The sequence below is a fragment of the Lottia gigantea genome, assembly GCF_000327385.1.
Source record: "Lottia gigantea unplaced genomic scaffold LOTGIsca_92, whole genome shotgun sequence".
Classification (NCBI taxonomy): domain Eukaryota; kingdom Metazoa; phylum Mollusca; class Gastropoda; family Lottiidae; genus Lottia; species Lottia gigantea.
The window spans coordinates 218289-242363 of record NW_008711014.1 but is presented as its reverse complement, the minus strand read 5'-3'; the positions used below and the strand labels follow the sequence as shown (position 1 = coordinate 242363).

The window sequence follows — 24075 nt, the reverse complement described above, 5'->3', positions numbered from 1 at the left end:
TTGGATCAACACTCTTCAATACAAAGATCCATAATATACCATATTTGTTTTTATTTTTTATTATTTTAATATAAAATTTGAATTACACACGTGTTAGTTAAAAATACAAAAATATTTACAAAATACATCAACAGTTTATAAATCACATAAATATATTCACATGGGCACCATTTATTCCTTCTTTTATAAAAAAACATATGAAACATTATTAATTTATTTTCAAAACATGTCAAACTAGTTTTCAATTTTTGCACCATCCCCTAACAAATTGAATACATAAACATCAACAAAATATCAATCGACTGGTAATCTAAATAACACCATGAATTTACACCCCAGTAAAACACCATTCAATTAAATACTTGATTATTTTCATTCAATATGCCCAAAATATTTCAATATCTCTTCAAATTTGAACCTCTTGTTGACCAAAAGCAGATTGATTTAATGTTATAGCCCTATAATTCTTACATCCTAGACAAAGTTGATATTGGCTATTCATGATGAATAGATTGTCATGTATGGAATATATCTCAGATTCATCTCTAATTCCTATTGTTCTATGTTTACCTATTATGCTTACAGCTAATATCAGGTCGGTATGGTTATTGTAAACATTGTATAGTCTATTTCTTGTCTTAACACACCAGTTAATACAAACTCTGCATTATAAACATCTGTAATATAAACAGACAACATATTAGTACATATCATTCAAGTGGAACATTCAAAATATGTGCTTCATGAACACAGCTAAGAATCAAGAGGAAATGTAATATCTCTCATTGTAAATAGTAAAGCTGCGAATTACCAAGTGCAGTGTCCGTTGATGTAGTAAAAAATCTGGCCATGATGCAGACATGATATAGTTATCTATTTTCTACTGTACCGTACCTCATCGAGAGAATTTAGAAATGAAATGAAATGAATGGAGTTTTATGTCCTACTTTTGCGAGAAATTTAGAGAGATTTAGAGTTCTTGTGTGATCCATATAAGGCTTAATTTAATATAGCACACTGCAAGGTGTTTTAGTTAAATAAGAAACAGAGAGGTAGGGTGTAAAAATCTATTTTTATTCTTATTATAAAAGGAATATGAGTAGTTAAATAGCAACTTACTGATTTTCTGAGCAAATAAATCTCGACAGAGATGAAGGTCATTATTACATGTTATAACTATAAACGTAGGTTTACCCTGAAAACAGATAGTGTGTCAATTAGAATTCTAGAATTAAGGAGGGTTTTGTGGCACAATAGTAGTAATTTATTACAGCTGATTGTATAATGATATGATAAGGAAATTAAATGTGTTTGTATTTTTGCATTATCAGATATAAAATACAGTCATGGCCTAATTCGTTGATGTTCTGATTATCAACTTATTGGTAGGCCTATTGGCGAAAGACTAGAGTATCAATAAGTGAACCAATATGGCAGAATTAGTGAACTACTAATAAATACATGTAGCTGATAGCAGGGCTGTTCATTTACTTTTTCAATAGTCTGTGAATTCGTTCAAATTAGTCGGCAATTAGTTCTATTTTATTTGACAGCCTTCTAGACAATTAGTCCTAGCTAATATGTGACTCTCGAATCATATTCCTCAACATACTATAGCCTTCATACCATAAAATAATATCATACAAAATAATAAATATGTTTACCTTATCATCAAGCTGTGTAAGAATAGTTTTAGCTGAGGGTCTACGATTGACTACTGTACCTCCAGCATTCGAGATGATACGAGTGAGATCTTTAGTGGACGGAACTACACTAGGTGTGATATAAAATGTCATACCCTGAAAACAAAAAAGTTTGCTTATTTTTTTGTCACAATCACACTAGTAAGAAGCCATTTTACATGGAGAGATTTGACCTATTTATAACAAGACCCCATGTTCTGCATCCCACAAATATTTTAGATGTAAAATCAATGTTTGGAGAGTCAAGATTACTTCTAATATTCAACATCTGAATAGTGAGCCAAGACCAAGAAATAAAGAGAATGTCTATAATGTTTAACACCCTTGATTCAAGACCATCTTGAGAAGTTAACATGCATTTTAGATATCCTTGGGGAAGCGTGCTGGAAATTGTTAGATTAAGAACAATACACTACCTGAAACAATGGTTTAATTTGTGCTCTATGTAAAGAATCAATAATACAACAACTAAATTCTTTTTCATTCTTCGTATCTTTTAACATATACTTTTCTTCATCTGAAACATAGTATTATAAATTATTTATTTCACTTGTTTTTATTGCCATAAGGCAACAGTGGTGGACAAAAAAAAATGGATTTGTACATAGTATTCTTCTGCTTCAGTTTGTTAATGAACAGAGGCAAAACACTGCATTGTCATGAGGCCACCCTCTTTCAATTTGAAACTGTCACCACAGCAATTTTATAATTCTTTATTTCTTTATCAATGTAAAAACCTACCTAATAACTTGGCCTGGTCTAAACTATCATCTAACCATTGTCTAGTCAGTATATATTTACATACACTAATAGCTTCAAATAGTTTAATAGTTCTAGATAAAGATGGTATTATAACATGACTACAATCTTTAGCATTCTGTACCACTGATAGCCCTAGATGATCAGCAATCTGTAATGGAAAAAAGAATATAAATATATACCTACAATACATACTATACACAGTACAATATCCAATAAAACCTTGAGCAAAGTATAGAAGATTCATGAAATAGATCAATAATATTTCAAGGAGTGGAAAACAGTTTTTACAATCTATGTAGTGAATTGCAATTTCCCTAATCAGTAAATGCCAAAAAAGTATCATTTGAGAATATTTAATTTAACCAATCAAAACAATAATTTCATACAAGAGGGGTTGCCTGTATTTACGAGTTTTGCCTCATGCTGTACTCATTGACCAAAGTATCTAGCTATGCATATGTTCATATTTACAAAACAAACAGTAGAAATGGCTGTGTGGAAGTGAGTTCCTGGAACAGTTTGAATATGATAAGTATTACCTTGTGTAACTGTTTGGTTATAACAGAAGAGAAACCAGTAAATAAAACGGCTGAAGTATTACTGGATGTTACAGACTCTAGTCTACAAAAAAATAAATATATATCAATATTTAAATAGGTTACTGGAGGCTCTAGTCTATAATTATATATATTATTACATACATTTTCATAATGACTAAATGCTTTACTACATACATCATTTTCTCAAATTTTTCAGGTTCTTTTTTAAATAGACAATGGATGACATTTTAAATTAGATATTAGATTGCTTAACTCAAGTACGGGGTAGTAAGATAACAAAAGATTCCTGATTAAAACTAACCTTGGTTTCTTAGACAAAACTTCCTCTATATTGGAATCTTCTAGTGGTCGTTTAACACCATTTATATTTTCTTGATCTGGGGATGGCTTTGGCTTGGATATAAATTTCTGAAACAATGAAGAGTGTGATTTTGTATAAATACATTTGATATGCCTTCTTAAAGTTACTCTGTCAACTGAATATAACATTTCAAACTAATAAACCTTCCACAAATAAAACACACTGCCATCGAGTCCATTATTAGAATATATTATGGATATCTTACCACCCAAGCTTCTTTTGGTACTTTTAATGGAAGTCTCCAACCCACTGTAATGTAGAAATTAAACTTATGTAAGCAATAAATGACACCTTCTTTCAATTCCACCATGTATAAAATAAGTCAGTAATGAATCGCTACTCATGTCATATCTGGTATATTGATAAGTTTACAAATTAATACAAGACCAAAATAAAAAAAATGTAAGTTAATTTCTGTCACAATGTCAAGTAAAATGTCCACAGAAGGAGGAAAAAGCGCAATCTTCTAAAAGCACTGGCCAAACAGCTAAACTCGGGTAAAATTTACGAAAAGGGCTATACCTGACTACAGTATATAATAAATCAAAATCATATATAGCCAAACTTACCTAACAGTCTACTAACTAATTCAGTATTTAAGATAAAGGGATTAACTAAGTTGGGTATTTTATATTTTTGGTTTAAAGGTAGACGTAAAGCATCAAGATAACCACACAATAAATCTGTTAACCATTGTACATTTACTACAGGTATCTTCCATTCTTTAGCTTTCTTATATTTCACTCCATCAGGTCTGTAAAATTAAAATAACAGAAAATAAAAATACATGTTCTTTTTCAGAAATAACACAGGCTGACGGGCTTTTACTGAGACTGGCTAGACTGGAGAATCAAATTCATTATCATTCTCTTCCTATCATATATATACAGTACCCTATTGAAAGTAGGTGAGGAAGAGTTTGATAGAAAGTTGAAGAGAAAGTATAAATAGAAGTTATCCACTTACTTTTTACAGATGAGGACTGAGTTGGTATGAGTTAAATACCCAGTATATTTAGCTCCTAGACTAGTTATTAACTGTTTTACACGTTTTCTTTCTTCACCATCAAAATTAGTTACACAAATTATCTACAATAAAACCATATATCTAAGTTTTTTTTGTTTATGCTTACACAAGCTATATATATAAAAACACCATTCATATACAAGACAAGTTTTAATACTGTTATAATATATCAATAACTTCAACAGTTAAGCTACAATACAACTATGAAATTTCTGATGTGATAGTAGGTTTTTTTATGGTGAAATCCACAGGAAACTTGGCAAGGTGCAAAGAACCACACTTATCTCATGTTACATGAGAACTATATTCTACTTCATTCATTATGAAGCCTCTCAAGACAAAACCTATTCTGATTTTCTCAATATATTTCCATCATCAATTGAAATTAAATTCAAATCATTTTCAATAAAATAAATTTATTACTTACCTGATTATGACAAGGTTTTTGTTCACCAAATGGAACAGGTAAATGTAGAGCTTGTGATGGTGGACACATTTTTTTTTGTATTAAACAATCATTCAACCAGAACGCTGTTACTACACGTATCTGATCATTCAAAGCCTAAAACACAATTTGTTATTTATTCATTAATATATAGTCTTCAAAGTAATATCTTTACTATCTAATGAATTAAAGTAACCATATGGATGACTCATATAACCAATATGGCTTCCCCTATACCACATAAATATGGTAATAATAACATAATCTTTTCCATGGAATACAAAGCTATCTGTTAGTTTAATAATAACTTACCTTATGGAAGATCTCTGATTTTTGATTTGAACATAAAACATGAGTAACTCTAGAGGTATATGTATCTTCTACTTCTCCACCATGTTGACTGATTACCTGTAATACACATAACAAAAATGTTACTAACAAAATCACACATCATAATGACATTCCAAAATGTGTCAGCACCTTCTCAAATAATGGAACTGAAGGCAAGTAATGCCAAACATAACTACTGATTTTGTGTAACAGAAGTCTTTAACGAGCAGTATATGATAGTTTTTAACGTGCAAATATTAGAGCTACCTCTTTCCATGTTTTAATCTCATTTTCTCCTAATAAACTTTGGTAATCATGTATATAGAAGACACATCCTATAAGACACATATCAGGAGCGACTGAAATTCAAAAATAATATCAAGGATTAATTAGAATTTAGAAATATATATGCTAGAAATAACTCAATGTTGCATATTTTTTGGGGGATTTTCAGTTTTTGTTAAAGTTGTTGACTCTTTATTTTGTGACATTAACATATCCAAAAAGTTATGATTTTCCTCAAAAAGGTAGGCTCTCTTAAGAGAAACTCCAATGCCAAGGCCAGTTGTGAGAGTTGGACAGTTGTCGGCTTTTAACATCTATCAACAATTCTTGAGCTTATCACAGGCATGATACTGATTAATACTCACTATTCTCTGAAGGATCATGTCCATAATAAACAGGTAGAGTTGGTGCTGGAGGTCTCTGTAATCCACCAGGAGGTATTCCTCGACCAGGATACATTGGGGGAGGGGGACGATTCATCTCTAACATCTGACTGATCTAAAGAAAAACATAACAAACATCATTTAGAGGTAGCTGGTCATAAAACAAGATTTGTTAGAAAGGTATATTAAGGTTTTTTAAAACTTTTAGGTGTATTAAAGACACTGAGAGCATCAATTTGCACCATTCAAATTTCATTCAGACATCTGTGGTTCTTACAATACCATCAAAACTAAACTTTTAGAGAGTCACTATCGCAAAAGCTGCTTGTTGTATCTGAAGGTCTTAACAATCCCTTGAATATGAATGACCTCATTGTATTTAACACATTTCTTTACCCATATGCATATCTTAATTAGCACTTATTTCCAAATCACATACTTTAACATACCTTAGAAGCAGCCTGTTTATTGGGTGATCTAATCATCTCAGCACCAGGAGCGTTATTGGTTATATTACGTAGAGTGCGATTCTGTTGAAATGCTTCCTTCTGTAACTGTTGCATCATACCAGAATTAGATACACCAGATAGACTCATCCCTGGTATCTGCCCTGACATCTGACCTTGACCAACATTTGGCATTTGACCTTGCATCTGATTGGGTATTTGACCTGGCATTTGAGGTGACATCTGACTCTGTAACTGGTGTGGTATCTGGTTATGCATCTTCCCAGCCATTTGGCTCTGCATCTGGTGTGGCATTTGAGATTGTGGAGGATGGGTGGTCAACTGGGTTGGCATTTGACCTTGGTGATGAACCGCAGCTTGACCTTGAACACTTGGCATCTGACCTGGATGTGAATGAGGCATCTGCCCCTGAAGCTGGTTTGACATATGCAGCTGATTCTGTAATTGTGCTTGAAGCTGATGCTGCATTTGGTTTTGATACTGTGCAGGCATTTGACTTGGCATTGACACTTTTCCAGGTGAAGCATTAGGTCCTTGATGACCTGGGTGACCTGGAAACTGTGGATGACCTTGACCTGGGATTTGCATCTGTGGATGTGGTTGTCGATGCCGGGGACCAGGCTGTCTAGGATGCTGTCCTGGTTTACCTTGAAACTTGCCAGGTGACATTTGAGGTCTCATCTGGCCTGTTGGAGCAGGCAGTTGATTATGCATGTGACTTGGACTCATTGGAGGAACTTGACCTTGACCTGGATGTCTGACCTGACCTTGACTCATGATTGGTTGAGGAGGTCCTTGATGATGTAGAGGAACTTGTCCTGGGACCTGACCAGGGTAATGTGGCATTTGTCCTTGAGGTGGCATTGGGCTTTGAGACATCTGTCCAGGGTGTTTTGGTGACATCTGAGGCTGTGCTAAGCTCTTCATCATCATCATCTGGCTTGGGTGTTTCCCAGGTGACAGATGAGGGGACTGATTAGGACTGGTCTGCATGTGGTGTGGGTTCGGACTCGTTTGGAGATGTGTGGGACTTTGATGCGGCTGCTGCAAGTTTTGATTCATGTGAGGTAACTGCCCTTGCATGTACATTTGATTCTGTTGATGACCTTGACCAGCATGTGGCATATGAGCTAATGGATGACCTTGAACTGGTGAATGACCTCTGGTTGGTGACTGACCTTGACCCATACTCATGCCATATGACATGCCTTGCAATGGAGCCTGTCCAAAGGGCATGGTGGCCTGTCCAGGACTAAGAGGAAGACCAGGGGGTGGGCCTGGATACTGTCCATGAGGGAACATAGATGCCAAAGTTGCGGATATTTCATTTGGATCATTTTTACCACTGGCTTGTAGACGACTGCTAACCATTCTTGCCAAAGCTTCTTTGGCACTAGGAGTTCCAGGTCTGCTGCCATTTCTTGGAGAATCATCACTGGAAGATTTTCTTCTACGAGCAAAAGGACTTGGAGCAGTGAGATTACCGAGCGCCATTTGTTGACCAATCATTGCCGAGAGATCACTCAAGTCTGTATGTTGTTTGGAGAACATGGGTTTAGGTTTGGGTGGTGGGGTTTCTGGTTTAGGATAGACGATTAATCTAGGATGGTAGATTGTCTCCTCTTGTTTGGATTCTTTCTTCACACAATCTGTAACCCAATCTGGGGTCACTGTATGAACCTTCTCCTTGTTTAACCCTTTAGCATATTTCACCTGAAATGAGAAGCCAAATATTTAAGCATTGGCCAAGCCAATCGGTGAGTGTATTATGGCCTAAAGAACAGTTTTAAGCATAAAAAGTCTAATCAAGAGTATATTCTACTAGAGCTATATGAAAGCTTCCCTGTAGCAAATATCACACAAATCATCATTGTTATCATGTCCTGCATGACACACTTTTGTTGATTCACAATAAATTATTAGAACCAGACTATGGTAGACTTGTTACATTGCAATTCTAATTTCATTTTATTTAAGACTGAGCCTATACATACCCCATCAGTACTGCTGCAGATTAAATGGGTCACATTTTTATCAAAATTTAACTGACATCTTCCTCCATTATATACTAACATAGACCATACAGACTTGGCATCTGTCACATCAAGCTTGAAAAATAAAAAAAATAAAATTAAGTTATGGCAGTCTTCGTCATTTTCCCCTGGCAGTGCATGAATATTTTTGATCATAATTTTTATTGGAAAATGGCACTGATTTACAGCAAGAGATGACAGTGATAAATAATACTTACTCTAGATGGACAAGCCACTACACCAGAGAATAAACATCCTTCCAGAGCAAATCTTTCTTTAGGTAGCTGTTTCTTACAAATAACTGATAATCTCACCCAATTACTCTGAAATAAAATAAAAAGAAATGGAGTTTAAGGTCATCCTATAATGGGTTATAAGTAAGCCTTTAAGTGTACAATGAGGGAAATTTTAGGTCCTCTCTTAATGGGCTAATTGCAATGCCTTTCAGGGTGCAATGAGAACAAGATTGTCAAGACAGTGGCATTACCCTACTCTATAATCTATATCACTGTCCAAACTGAGAAGGGATCTTAACTTCATAGCATGTTACACACAGGGCCTCGAACTATCATCTACGTAAAATTCATAAATTCATTTTAAAAAAATATTAGGAGCCACTTATTCCCTAAAGTTGATATTCCCAAAGGACTCAAGCATGACTTATTTCAACTACTTACTGAAACAATGGGTCTTTCAAATATTTCTTTAGCTTCTGAATATTCATCAGGTTCTGTACTGTCAGCTATAACATGACTGACCATCTCACTGAGGTAGGTATCACGTTTACCTCCTTCACTGGATAGCAAATTGATCACCTGAAATACCAACAGGATTTGTTATAGTAAATAGAATAGCAAAGAACATTTTAAAAGACTTATAAAATAATTTTAAATGAGTATTAACATTGGTTAGACAAGACCCGTAGACGCCTGTGCATTTTAAAGAAACTACTGCATCCCAACCCCCCCACCCCACACCTTTTTTTGGACATTAAGGACAAAAACGTAACCAAACATTTACAGCACTGGATAATATATTTATCACTTACATCTTCACTAATATCACCCACGATATAAAAAGTGACATCTTTGAAGATTTGTGTCTTCTCCGACATCTTGATTGAGTTATCGGCAGCCGATTTAGGACTCAGTACCGAGTTCATCCAAGAATAACGGTAGTTTGTAGACAGCTAATTTTCGCCATTTCCCGCTGAATTAGTTTTTATCTTGTGACAATTTCGTAACCAGGCAATCAACATAAAATAAGTATCTTGATTTTAGAGACTTTTTCTTGATTTGACTATTTTAACCAATACATCCAAAAATTTACATATCTAAAAAATGACTGCCTGTAGCTGTTTTATTTGAAATGTTTTACTGTTATATTTTTAATGTCTACTGTCTCTCTGACTAGGTACGGATTTGATTTAATAAAATGCTGTTTTAGGATGTCGTAATTATCAAACTTGCTATTTATTATAGTTTTGAACAGTGCAGGTACAAAATAGCATAGAATCTATCACATGAATGTATGAATTAATTCAATAAAATAATCAAATTAAAACGAAATTGACCTACATAATTTTTGATGTCGTAAAAATGATAAAGTAAATAAAGCCCAGTCGCCATCTTGGTTTTTGTTGACAGTCGGTTAGATCAAAGTTTCTTGAAAGAAATCATGTAATTATCGCTTTGATTATCTATCGCTATTTAAAGTTCAGCATTCGGAAAGAGTAGCACTAGTCCCTCACCCAGTGTTCCAAATTTTAGGTGTTATATGGATTGCAGTTAAGAAGACCATGCACCTTTTATTTTTTTCTGAACATTTATTTATGGATACTGTTCTCTTATAATTAGTTACATTCGATCGCATTCACACTTCATGCAGCTGAAATGAAAAGTTGTTTATTAATTTAGCTCAATCTCAGAGGGCAAGGATAAGGTGTGGTTATTAATATCTAGATGATTTTTTACATACTTGCCACAATCTATAGATTAATTGTCAGCATCAAATCTGACTGCAATTTTAAAAGCATTGTCAGCGAAGCTTCAAAATGAAAAGATAGCCTACAATGTTTGCATTAAATGATGACTTAAATTGCAGGATGAATACTATACCCCACTCGAATCACGCGAATGCACCACCAGGAAAGCGGAAAGAGATATATAAATATGAAGCTCCATGGACTGTGTATAGTATGAACTGGAGTGTCAGACCTGATAAACGATTTCGATTGGCTCTCGGTAGTTTTGTTGAAGAATACAATAACAAAGTAAGTCATGCTAGTAATATATTTGGAATTTTTAATACTGATTTGAATTTTATTTCCAAGTGATTTCTTACGACAATTTTCTTTTCTTAATATTACAAAATATAAGTTATTTAGTCCATAGCCAAATCTCATTATGAAAGCAATAAAAAGTTGAGTTTGAAAGAAAACTTTGAATTTTTACAAGAAAGATTTCATAAATTAGTCCTTTCATCTCATTCTTCAGTTTGTATCAAATGATTTTAAATAATAATCTTTCAGGTTCAGATAGTGGCATTAGATGAAGAAACCTCAGATTTTGTTGCCAAAAGTACATTTGATCATCCTTACCCTACTACAAAAATAATGTGGATTCCAGATTCAGTAAGTATCTACAAAAAAAACTTTACATAGACCATTAGACAGTCTTGGAATGATTGTATTCCATTATAAGATATGAGCATATTCATCTTTTATGAGGTCAATTTGATGAAATTGTGAGTGCCCAGAAAGCTTCCTTCATTTATAAAGACAAGATATTTTCTTGTTTGTTAACACAGATGTAGGATATGATTCAGGCATGTTTCAGAGTGTTTACTGTTGAAGAAGCATCTTGTCTAGCACATTAAATGTAGAGTATAAGCTAGGTGTACACTATACTGTTAAAAATTGCTTGATATTCAAAATAATAGACTAGAATACAATGTGGTACCACTGTACTGTCAAAATGTTAACTATATGGAGTTGCCAATATCCTTCGGTAAAAAGAAGGTTATATAAATCTTGTATTAATGTTTACCAGTAAAAATTAATTATATTATGTTATAGAAAGGTGTATTTCCTGATTTATTAGCTACTAGTGGAGATTATCTCAGAGTATGGCGAGTGGGAGAAACAGATTCACCTGGTACTAGACTAGAATGTCTTCTCAATAATGTAAGTTACATCTTGATAGGGTAGTTAATTTGCCTGTCGTGTCAGATTTTTGAAGCATTAGGTTATATTGTTTTTTGGGGGCAGTTTTCTATAATCATAATAGTAAAGTAGCCATCTGAAATTGGAAAGTCAGTAGAAATACGTATAAAACAATACAATGGGTAATCTGCAATGATGTATATGAAATACTGAAAGTAATATCAATTTTCAAAATTGTAACTTTATCATTGTATGTTGTTGTTTGTTTATTTCAGAATAAAAATTCTGATTTTTGTGCCCCACTGACATCATTTGATTGGAATGAAGTGGACCCTAATTTATTAGGTACCTCAAGTATAGATACAACTTGTACTATCTGGGGTTTGGAGGTAAGTTAGAGTTGACTCTATATAAAATTTGAAATTGTCATATTGAAGCACTAGATATACCCTTTCAAGCTTTCAACTCAATGTTTCACATGCTTGTACATATACTGTTGTAACCTGGTGGATAGATATTGAGTTATTCAATGGAAATGTCATATTTAAATTGTGGATTATGGTTTTAGAAAGGATATTTCAACATTTATAGAAAGTTATTTAACTAGATCACATGTTATCTTTCTACAAGCCCTTGAACAAACTTGAGTGCACTAACTTAGCTTTACTCTATGTGATATCTAATGTTATATTGTAGACAGGACAAGTTATAGGGCGTGTCAATATGGACCCCCGAGTCAATATGGTGTCTGGTCATGTTAAAACACAGTTAATAGCCCATGATAAAGAAGTTTATGATATTGCTTTTAGTCGAGCTGGTGGTGGACGTGATATGTTTGCTAGTGTTGGTAAGTTACCCAGTAAGATACTTGGCTTGTACTTCTTGTGACAGTTGCCATGGGCAACTTTTCATGTGGACAAAATTCACCTTGAACCTTTTCCTGATGTTAGGTGAAGGAACAAAAAGCCTGTGAGCCTTTCGTAAAAATTGTGTGGTTCCTGCTCAGCCCTTTGACTTTATGCTCCATAAAAAAGCCACTGTCTTACAATTGCTATTGTTCCATAAAGTGTATAATAAATCTTTTGATGTTTTAGGTGCCGATGGATCAGTAAGAATGTTTGATTTAAGGCATTTAGAACATTCTACTATAATCTATGAGGATCCCCAACATATCCCACTCCTTCGCCTAGCATGGAATAAACAAGACCCTAACTATCTCTGTACAATGGCTATGGAGGCACAAGAGGTTTGTTACATTTTTGTAATTTACTACAAAAAAAAAAAGTATTATCTCACATTGACAACAGTTTATCTCATGATGCTGACATGTTTGGGATATAAAATAATCATCAGGACGACATTTTCACTTTCCAATATTACGAAGTGAATGTACTGTCAGTGATGCAGGTCGGAGGGGCTGACATTGAAAAAGCATTTAGTCCTTCAAATGGGATAAGAAACACAGGCCCAATGAGCTTCCTCAACAGTTGGATATCTAAAAAAAAGTAGGTTAATGCCACTGTCCTGGCAAAATTTCCTTCATTGCACACAGCATGGCTTTGCTCATCTTCAATAGCCCAATCAGGTGCAGTATAGAAGGACGTAAAATTCATTCCGTTTCATTTTTTGACTGTAATTAGTAAAGATGGTTTAATATATAATTTCAGTGTATAATATTAGATGTTAGAGTACCATGTACACCAGTAGCCAGATTAAACAATCATAGAGCCTGTATTAACGCTATCACCTGGGCTCCTCATTCATCTTGTCATATCTGTACTGCAGGTAAGTTGTACTAGGGTAGGCTAGGTTGTATTAAGAGTAGAGTAGTTTGGCATAGGGTAGAAATATACCTTGTTGCATCCTACTAAGACAACAGCAGTTTGATCCTGATTGATTTAGGAACAAGTTTGTTAGCTATGCATCCCTTTCAGAGAGTCCATGAAGCTAGTATTATTCATTTGATATCTTTATTTTCAAATGACAAGCTGACAATCCAATTTAAAAATGTCCAAAGTTCTGTAATGAACCTGTGCCACAAGCATTGTTTTTTATTTCATTACAATCTGACAACTCAATATCACAGGATCAAGTGTCCATAATTCTACCTTCCTTGTTTCTCTTTCAGCTGATGATCACCAAGCATTGATCTGGGATATACAACAGATGCCACGAGCTATAGAAGATCCTATATTAGCTTACACAGCAGCTGGTGAAATCAACCAGATACAATGGTCCTCTACCCAACCAGACTGGATCTCTATCTGTTATAATAATAACATGGAAATATTACGTGTGTAGAATCTAACTGTGTCATTATTCGTGTTGTGAAAAGTCATCCTACTTTCATTTTAAGTCTATATTTATTACTGATATTTATAGAGAATATGGATAATGTATCTAAAACTGCAGTTAATTGGCCTATTTTCGAATAATTTCACACTCAAAATGTGTCTTTTTGAAAACTTTGATTAATTCAGATGTACATGCAGTAGATTTGTAATTAATATAGGAACAGGATAATTGTCTGTGGTGGTGTGGACATTAGTATTGTGTACAATAAGAGAACTCTTATCTGTCAAACAACAAACATGTGAAAATACAAAAAGCTTTACTCAAGTGAAAGCCTGTTTCATGCTGTGTCATTTCAATAAGTTGTCATTTCAAGATCATATTTTACAGACATAATTTCATCATCTTTTTACCATTATCATCTATCAAAATAGGACTCCTCCACAAAAAACTGAATTCAAATTGGTAGGATAACAATATGAATTCTAGTAGTGAACAACTGAATATATATACAATCAAGCCATGTGGAATCTCTCGAAGTGCAGAATGTCATCTGGTGTTTTGAAAGATTGAGCAACCTTTCTCACTTGCGACACTTTGAATTCACAAATCATGTTTTCTTCATCTCCATTAGATCAATCATTTTGAAACTAGTAGGACATAAAACTTCATGTGATTATTTTGATATCATATGATTGTTTACTCTAATCAGTAATGAGATTTTAATTGTAAATATCATTATGTATATAGATTCATGTATCATGTAGATTTTTCTATAATTATTATTAGTCAGGTCGTGTTTGTAGTACAATATAATTGTATGTCTGTCTTCGTAGTGTCTGTTGTAGGGACATTTCATAATATTAAATCTAGCAAATTAATTTTGTTTGCTATGTAAAGTCTTTATGTAAGGGATGACAGCTTATTAAATCACAAGATATTTATTTAAAAAGCTTAAACATTCCCTATACAACTAGATTCACAAAGAAATGGTGCAAAGATGGTCTATAAATCTTTAAGATAATTAACTAACAATTTAATTAATGCAATGAAACGATGGGTTATTTAAAAAATTACAATAATTTATTCTGAAGGAGAAATTCTAGCATATTAGGTCTGGAGAGATTTTGATATATTCTGATCTATGTGTATGTGTTTAATCTACAAAAGATTTGTCTAAAACTTGCTGACTATTACCTTAAGGTGATGCTAGTTGTCATAGACTATACTAGAATCAGCAGTGTTAGGACAACTCTTTCTATAGATACAAGAATAATAATTATAAACATGTAAATATATGTATTTGTAATATGTGTAATGTATTTTGAATACAAAAAAGAAATGAAATTGAAATAGAATTTGTTCTATTGATTAAATATATTATAACCCTTGGTCAAACGTCTCTGGGGATTTTGGTTTAACAGTATTCGAATCTCTTTTCCTCTAGCATCTTAACACATGGACCAGTTTGACATATGTCATAGGAAATGATTAGGAATTGATAAACCTCAAAGTTAAAGGTTTTTCATTGTTGAAACTACCAAACTCTTTCCCCGACAACTCCCCTCATGGACATAAAATACACACTAATTTACTCATATATATTAATATATTAACATAATATAGATCTTAAAAGATACAGGTTGTATTTGATAGTGATGTGATATTCTCTAGCTACTAGTCTTAGCCTTCAGTATTCAATATGGAATGGGTATTCAGGATGATCCACAGCTCTAGAAATACAAACAAATCAATTATTATTTCAAAAAAATAAACACCGACAACCCTTTTATCTATTGAATCTTAGAATACTTACATTGGTTTTGTATAAACTCTGAAATTTTTATCAAGTGACCATATTTTCTTCATCTCGGCCTCGTTCAGCTCAAAATTAAATAACTGGAATAGAGAAAGTGATAAGCTAGGCCTACTAAATAAAGAGGCTGTGCAGGATAACTATGATAAGATCAGCGAAATAAACCCCTTTTCCTTAAACAACCGTAGTATGGGTCTAAATAAACAGAACTATACCGTTTTGAAATAGGTAAATGATCTCAAAATGAAATTTACTAACTGACGTAATGTGTGATGTAGTGTCATATCATATCATGGTATTAAGATATTAAAAGTTATCTCCCTTGAGAGATGGTTGGCGAGCCTGAATGAAGATAATGGTCAAAACATGATTGATTGTTATTATACATAGACACAGCTTTTCAGAACAAAAATTACCGGTTAAAGTTTTATACAACGTTTCGACGTATTTCCCTCGTTGTTCTCAGTTCTGTCTCCTTACCTGAAAATTCTCTTTGATTCTGTCAGCATTGGCACTTTTTGGAATAACAACCAGATCACGTTGTAGAAGAAATCTTAACACCACCTGGAAATATAACCCAACAGTGTACAGACAGACGACAATGTAAACACAGTTTGAGTGGTTCTGAAGCACAGTCGTTGTTGAGCATAATCTCCAACAAATGATAGTCGTGGGTTCTAATTCCGGCCGGCGTATAAAAGTCTGTGTTAACCATGAATACGTTATCTTTGCTCATATCATTGTCAGTCCCTAGAATAGACGTGATATTTAAACAGCAATTACCTGTGCCACAGACTTTCCCTTAGATAAAGCGATTTCGTTTAAAACCGGGTCAGCTAGAATAGTTGGATCTTTGCTTTCTTTCCTGGAAACCAACAAAACTATTGATATCAGATACGTGGTATATTCAAGACACTTTTTAGATATCTTGAATGGAATCTACTATATATTGTGCGATGAGGGACATTGTGCAAGGACAGCGACAATTCCTTTCTACTTTTGATAACTTACTATCGCGAGATATTCTAGTACACCTGAACTCGGCTCCGAACGACAAGACCTGTGATAAGTGAGCATCCAACTTATTACTTGATTTACCATGATCTGTTGGGGTTACCAAGGGGAGCGTACGCTGTTACCACAATATTTTTCTGCTTACAGAAATCTACTAATTTAGTATTGGCAATCGTCGGATTGACTTCTAGCTGAAATACAATAGACATAGCAACATGTACATGTATACTGTCTTGACTTTGTAAACAGAAGGTATAAGCAACTCTCAATAAAATGCTATCACGAAGAAAACTTTTAAACTTCGTACGTTTACAATTTTCATCGTCAATAAAATTTGATTAGTCAAGGTTTTAGCAACTCTCGGGACTTTTAAAATGACACGGTAGCTTTACAAGTTGATATTAGCTTTACCTGTATAACACAAGGTTGTATCCTAGCAGCGTCTATAATTCTACCGATTTGTAGGTGGTTAAAGTTGGATATTCCGATATTCCTGGCTAAATCACTGTCAACACAATCTTCCATACCCTATATTATATAAAAGGATATTATATAACTCTACAGTTATGGATTAGGACGATGATGAGGAGGAGGAGGGGGAGGATAATGATGATGATGCTGTTGAGGATCATAATGATGATGATGATGATGATGATGATGATGATGATCTTGATGATCATAATGATGATGATGATGCTGTTGAGGACCATACTGATGATGATGATGCTGTTGAGGATCATAATGATGAGGTTGCTGTTGCGGATCATAATGATGATGATGATGATGATGCTGTTGAGGACCATACTGATGATGATGATGCTGTTGCGGATCATAATGATGAGGTTGCTGTTGCGGATCATAATGATGATGATGATGATGATGCTGTTGAGGATCATAATGATGATGATGACGATGATGAGGTTTTACCTTCCAAGTATCAACGATGTCATAGTGCTCAAATATCAGATTGCCATCATCGTCTTTAGGGAAAATATCATCACCTTCCTGTACAAAAAAAACAATGAATCAGAGATTTTTTTCTGCTTATAATTTGCTAACGGCCATTGTCAAGAAGTGGACAATCAGAGAAATTCTTAAATGAGAAAATTGTGCTTTGAGTGGGTCCATGATTCAACAAAATCAAAATTCCATGATAAGTGTATAGCAATGTATCTATCTACAGAGAGTCTATTTTTTAGTATGGAATCAATATAATAAACGATACCATGATAGGAAGAAATGCTAAAACCAAACCATACCTTGAATGATATTGGATAATGAACGAGGTAAAGATCAACATAAGTTAACTCTAACTGTTTCAGTGATTTCTGTAGTTGTTCTTTAACGGCACCACGTCGATGTGCTGTATTCCACACCTAAGAATCAAAAATTTGTCCGTCATTATTTTACTAAGAGCTACTGTGAACTATTATTGACTCATGGCCGCTGCCCACCACCAAGGGCTACAATGGACTTCTATGAGCCACTGCCCACAACTAAGCTGATAACTGTATAGACTATCAAAAGAGTACTTCAGACTACCTTTGTATAGATAGTCAAAAACAACTGTTGGCATTGTGTGTGATTCTTGAATATTATTGACGATTCTGTTGTAATCCTTACCTTTGTGACAATAAATAGATCTTCTCTTTTCACTGTACCATCTTCTATCTTATCTTTAATAGCTTGTCCTACTTCATCTTGATTTTGATAAACATAGGCACAGTCAATATGTCTATATCCTACAGTTATAGCTTCTTTTACTGCTTTATGTATAACTCCTTTCTCAGCCTGTAATGGAATACATATCTTGAGCCGTATCCTTTGAATTCGTAAAACGTATATCGGAAACAATGATATAGCCCAACGGCTATTTTCAGATATTATATTTTACATAATACGTACATACATTTTTTTTTTTAGTAAGACTCTATTCATGCCCGGTCTTTTATATTTATTTACGGTAATAAATTCTTATATCATTTTTACCAATTATTTTTAGAATCCAATGGACAGCTGACTTACCGACCACACCGTCCAGGTACCAAATCCAACACTGGGAAATATATCTCCTGACGGCAGTTTGAATCCTTTTCTCACCGGCATGGTTATATTACTACTAGCACTTATTGCATGTCACGATACGCTTGACCTACTTTCTATATGCCCCTGTTCTATATTTATATATAAGTAGGTCACATGAATGAATAAAAGCTAAAGAAATATCGTGTTGAAGGGCTGTCCAGGGATCCGGGGTGTTATGCCACATTCCGTATTAAAGTTTTTTGTTTTTTAACTTAGCTTCGAAATCCGTTTTATCTCATACAGTTCAGTTTTGACCACCAGTGTTATCCAAACCCGATGGTTCAAAGAATTATTATCATGCTCAGAAAACTGTCATCATATTTGCCCCTCACATTTCAACCCCAAACCCCTTTATTTATCCCCTCCCTCCAAATTGTTTTTCCAATAAAATAATCTTATTACTATAATAACTTTGAAATTTGGGACTGTGTAACAGTGGAATGGTTTTGTGATTGATGGGAGTTCTTTACAATAACTTCTAAACCACTGTTCTACGCGAACCCCTCCCTCCCCCCAAATTGCTTCCAATCAATGAAAACGACTTTGAGCGACAATAGGAAGTTTATTGAGATGTTGAAATATGTTCAGTATTCAATATGAAAAGGATATTCAGGATGTTTTACAGCTCTGAAAAGAACAAACAAATTATTAGGAGATTGAGGTAATGAGTTTAATTTTATAGAAGTCAATTGGCAATAGATCAATACTTCAGATCTGATTATTACATACTTCTACCGTGTTTCACTATTGTAAGTAAACATCGTATTAGGGGTCGAGATAATAAAGATTCATGAAGTTATGTGATTTAAAACTGACCAATTAATAAGCTTGCATGAAGCCTTTTTCATGGTTTGGTTTGTAAATATGAACCAATACAAGAACCTGTCATAGCAGATTAATTTTTCCATGCTGACTAAGTGTCATCAATACGAAATCAAGTTATCGACCTCTTCATTTTAATCAAATTGAACGAAATCGATACTATCGATAACTTACATTGGTTCAGAATAAGCTCTGAAATTTTTATCAAGAGACCCGATTTTCTTCATTTCATCCCCGTTCAGCTCAAAATCAAATAACTGGAAATAAATTATAATTTACAATAACCACAGAAATTACAGAATATCAGTTTTACAAATATGTCTTACTTATTTCCTAATATCAACCAAGAAGAGAAGCGAGTATGGCCTACAAGATAAGGCTGATGAGCCAAATTTTTTGGTCATTGAAGACATAATAAATACCGGGGATAAATAAACGTTCGAGGCTTTCTTCCGATAATTTAGCTGCATTAATTTGAATATCGACTATCAGTGCTCAACATCGTGTCCTATTATACGGTTTCTATACCGTGCTGGATTAGATATGGAATTAATTTTCATTCAAAACAGGTGCACGTTTCACAAAAATCCCTCCTTGACCTATATTATTCTAAAATCCCCGATAGGTTTTGATGGTATTTCATTAAATTTTCACCTGAAAATTCTCTTTGATTCTGTCAGCATGGGCACTTTTTGGAATAATAACCATATCACGTTGTAGAAGAAATCTTAACACCACCTGGAAACATTGGTGCAATATACTTTAAATTACATAGAATCTCTAGAGTTACGCTGATGTGGGACACATAGTCAAAGGGTGGAATTAGTTGCTCAAGTCTATTGAATATGTTCATGGTCATTTTGTGGTTTTTATAACAACAGTAAGATAGATCTGTCTGTGTAACCTTAAGACAAACCACTTTTTAAATTAACCACCATTTGTTGTTTAAAAAAGGGTGGTCATTGTAAAAGGAGAGAGGAATTCTCAATAAATGTGATACCAAACCAGGCCTACCTGAGGAACAGATTTACCCTTTGATGCTGCAATTTCTTTTAAAACGGGAATGTCTAAAACAGTTGGATCATTATTGTCTTTCCTGAAACAATTTGTAAAAAACAATGTTATACCAATCATCGTACCCTTTCATTGAAACTTAGACTGAGGTGCAATTTGGTCGTTACCACATATCATCCTAATGGGATACCTACGCCTCTTTTATGGTAAGAGCCAGAGCCATATATCGTTCTGGAAAGAGCATGGTATGATTGTTAGATCCCGAATCGTTTTACCAGAATGAAAAAATAATCCCAAATGCACCACGTGAATAGTCAGCTTGCACTATACAACATTAGAAGATTTAGCTTTACGGAAACTACCGAGACCCACAGTTGTTCAACGAAAGAAAATCGAGAGCATCAGTTCTTATGGAATTGGAGCATTCTACATTATACATAAATTAAAATCTTACCAAGGTCTATTAGGGTTACCAAGAGGAGCGTACGCTGTTACTATAATATTCCTCTTCTGACAGAAATCTACTAATTTAGCATTAGAAAATATTGGATTCACTTCCAGCTGAAATAAATAAATCAAATTCAATTCTTTTCTCACATATCGCTGGGTTCTAATTTCGGTAGGTGTGGTGTCTGGTATCCTTGATTAAGTCACCCTTCATCATTGGTCAACCCAGCTGCAAATGGGTACTCCGAGAAGGATCAATGCCGAGATGTCGAGGCCAAAGAGCAGCTGGAAGACACGATCATCGTGAAGTTGGCCTTTATGTTCAAAACGTTTTTATTCTTTCTTTCTTTTTTACATGGTAGCTTTTATTTGAAACGGACTGGCCAAACATACCTGTATAACACTCGGTTGTATTCTAGCAGCATCTATAATTCTTCCAATTTGTAGGTGGTTAAAGTTGGAGAGTCCGATATTCCTTGCTAAATCACTGTCAACACAATCTTCCATACCCTATATTATATAACAGGTCTGTTTCAAAGATTCGCATGGCTGCTGATTGATTATTCATTATATTAATGCTGAGGCTGTGGTTATTGATGTTGACTGTGAAGCTGTGTGTGAGATGATGATAATAATGATGATGATGATGTTGATGATGATAATAATGATAATGATTGTGGATTATACATTATATTAATGGCAAGGTTAAAGCTTATTGATGTTGACTGTGAAGCTGTGTGTGAGATGATGATAATAATAATGATGATGATGATGATGATGATGATGATGGTAATAATGATAATTATTGTGGATTATTCATTATATTAATGGCGAGGATAATGCTTATTGATGTTGACTGTGAAGCTGTGTGTGAGATGATGATGATGATGATGATGATGATGATGATAATGATGATGATGATGATGATGATGATGATGATGATGCTTGTGGAGATGATGGATTATACATTATGCGCAGGAAGATGCATATTGATTTTGATGTTGATTCTGCTGCTATTGCTACTGTTGTTGATGATGATGATTATGCTGAAAATGATTTATACTTCATTCTCCGAATACAGGTCATGTATAATTATGATGATGATGTGATGATGATGAAGTCTTACCTTCCACGTATCAACGATGTCATGATTCTCAAATATCAAATTGCCTTCATTGTCTTTAGGGAAATTATCTTCTCCTTCCTAAGAAAATAAAAAAAACTATAATAAACATCGTCACACGGAGATGTTACAGTTATTCATCATGTCAAAAAGGACCTAAGATCTTGCTCGAGAGACAGAGAGCGAATGTGCTCTATGACTGACGTCACAGTTATCACCTTTTTTCTTCCGATAGTAAAATGCTTAAACCAAACCATACCTTGAATGATATTGGATAATGAACGAGGTAAAGATCAACATAAGTTAACTCTAACTGTTTCAGTGATTTCTGTAGTTGTTCTTTAACGGCACCACGTCGATGTGCTGTATTCCACACCTAAGAATAAAGCACACATATAACATGTATTATATTTTTTTGTGGCGTCTTCGTCGTTGGGTATAATAATTTGGGTATTCCTTGCTACTTAAGGATTGCTGACTGTGTGGCTGAGCTGCACCCGGAAACACTGCAAAACCTCTACATTACCAGAGAGACCTTGGTCGTTTTGGGTCTGAATAATACATTGCAGCCTTTGCTGGGATCAGCACTTGTTCATTGAGGACTATGTTAAGCATTGCTTTTGGTCGGTAAATACGACTATAATGTTGTCTCATTAAGGAATTCTCGACAGATTCTGTGTTACAGAGCAATATGGGAACATTGACTTCCTCGGTAGACCGTTTGATGTTATTGTTGTTTGGGACATTTTCCGAAGAGGTCGTATTGATTGGAGGTCTAAAGCTCTCTATATCCCTCTGCCCTAAGTGAAAATGATTCAGATTGCCATATTTGTAACATAAACTCCTCTTTACCTTTGTGACAATAAATAGATCTTCTCTTTTCACTGTACCATCTTCTATCTTATCTTTAATAGCTTGTCCTACTTCATCTTGATTTTGATAAACATAGGCACAGTCAATATGTCTATATCCTACAGTTATAGCTTCTTTTACTGCTTTATGTATAACTCCTTTCTCAGCCTGTAATGAAAGGGAGTTTTACGTCTTGCCTTTATTTAATAAAAGTTTTGCAATAATAGTAACGCCGACTCGTCACTCTTCTTCTTGAAAGCGGAAGTCACTGAGTTTAAGACGTGACTAGTTCCAAGGGTTCTTGTAAAAACATTTTTTCTCCATTAATGACGTCATAAATCCCATAACTTATAAATTATATTGCTATCCTAACCAGTTTTAGCAAAATAGATTTAGACTTAAATTCAAACACAATTTGAAGACATATAAGATTGAGCTTAAAAATCTTAGACCTTTCAAAAAGTTACTAAAACTAGTTTCATATAGTTATAACTAATACAGCCAGCACTGGGACACTAGTGTCGTCGTATTCACGTGTATTACTCTTCATTCTCGTAGTATGTATCTAAATCAATAACAAGCATGGCTATTTTCAATGACCAGTACTTACCGACCACACCGTCCAGGTACCAAATCCTACACTGGGAAATATGTCTCCTGATGGCAGTTGAAATCCTTGTTTCACCGGCATAGTTAGAGGGTGTTGTAGTAATATTACATTATCTTGATACGGTTTGACCTATTTTACTTTATCTCTCAGTACTCGAGTTATCTAGCACTGGGTCACAATGAATAAACAAGCCCTATGAAAAATAAGTTATGTTCGGGTCTGTTGTCAATGCTACTAAAAAAAGGAATTAAAAATTAAATCTCATTAGTCTTACATATATGTAGAATTTTGAGCAGTGGTGGCGCCAGTGGTGGTATAGGGGTATGTCACCCACCAGCTTACCCCCAGTTGATTTCTAACAAATCTAGAATATAGTTTTTATAATTATGTTTGTGTCCAAAAATATGTGTCATAATGCATCTAATCAATTCGATTGTTCAAACTTTTCTTGGGGGAGAAACCCTCTGAAACGCTACAAGAGA

General features: G+C 34.2%; 4 protein-coding genes across 4 annotated transcripts; 1 reads left to right on the top strand and 3 right to left on the bottom strand.

Annotated features, from left to right (window-relative positions):
• Positions 1–48: 48 nt before the first annotated feature.
• Positions 49–4908, bottom strand: LOTGIDRAFT_236998 (hypothetical protein; the record flags this gene model as incomplete). Its single annotated transcript, XM_009068639.1, has 10 exons — positions 49–677; positions 1120–1195; positions 1665–1799; positions 2120–2220; positions 2445–2613; positions 3005–3065; positions 3909–3912; positions 3956–4140; positions 4353–4474; positions 4840–4908. 10 exons carry the CDS (start codon positions 4906–4908, stop codon positions 592–594), a joined length of 1008 nt encoding a protein of 335 aa, XP_009066887.1. The 3' UTR covers positions 49–591.
• A 261-nt stretch (positions 4909–5169) lies between these two features.
• On the bottom strand, positions 5170–9469 carry LOTGIDRAFT_170001 (hypothetical protein; the record flags this gene model as incomplete). Its single annotated transcript, XM_009068638.1, has 8 exons — positions 5170–5265; positions 5455–5546; positions 5838–5970; positions 6305–8035; positions 8317–8430; positions 8574–8678; positions 9033–9170; positions 9404–9469. Coding segments are annotated over 8 exons (2475 nt in total), but the record flags the coding sequence as incomplete, so codon positions are not given.
• Positions 9470–9967: 498 nt separating this feature from the next.
• LOTGIDRAFT_223290 (hypothetical protein) lies at positions 9968–14086 on the top strand. Its single transcript, XM_009068637.1, has 9 exons — positions 9968–10034; positions 10459–10627; positions 10886–10987; positions 11432–11539; positions 11794–11907; positions 12215–12365; positions 12613–12764; positions 13186–13303; positions 13647–14086. Coding segments are annotated over exons 1-9 (1089 nt in total). The 5' UTR covers positions 9968–10032; the 3' UTR covers positions 13820–14086.
• Positions 14087–15500: 1414 nt separating this feature from the next.
• On the bottom strand, positions 15501–23674 carry LOTGIDRAFT_207435 (hypothetical protein; the record flags this gene model as incomplete). Its single annotated transcript, XM_009068636.1, has 10 exons — positions 15501–15543; positions 15627–15709; positions 16107–16190; positions 16410–16491; positions 16725–16831; positions 17052–17168; positions 17568–17645; positions 17900–18016; positions 18264–18431; positions 23594–23674. 10 exons carry the CDS (start codon positions 23672–23674, stop codon positions 15501–15503), a joined length of 960 nt encoding a protein of 319 aa, XP_009066884.1.
• Between the last annotated feature and the right edge of the window lie 401 nt (positions 23675–24075).

Bases quoted from the DNA above. Each gene is read 5' to 3' on its own strand.
- LOTGIDRAFT_223290 (XM_009068637.1), top strand. The intron at 11,540-11,793 runs GTAAGTTACATC...TGTTTATTTCAG, and splicing joins TAGAATGTCTTCTCAATAAT to AATAAAAATTCTGATTTTTG. The intron at 12,366-12,612 runs GTAAGTTACCCA...TTGATGTTTTAG, and splicing joins TGATATGTTTGCTAGTGTTG to GTGCCGATGGATCAGTAAGA.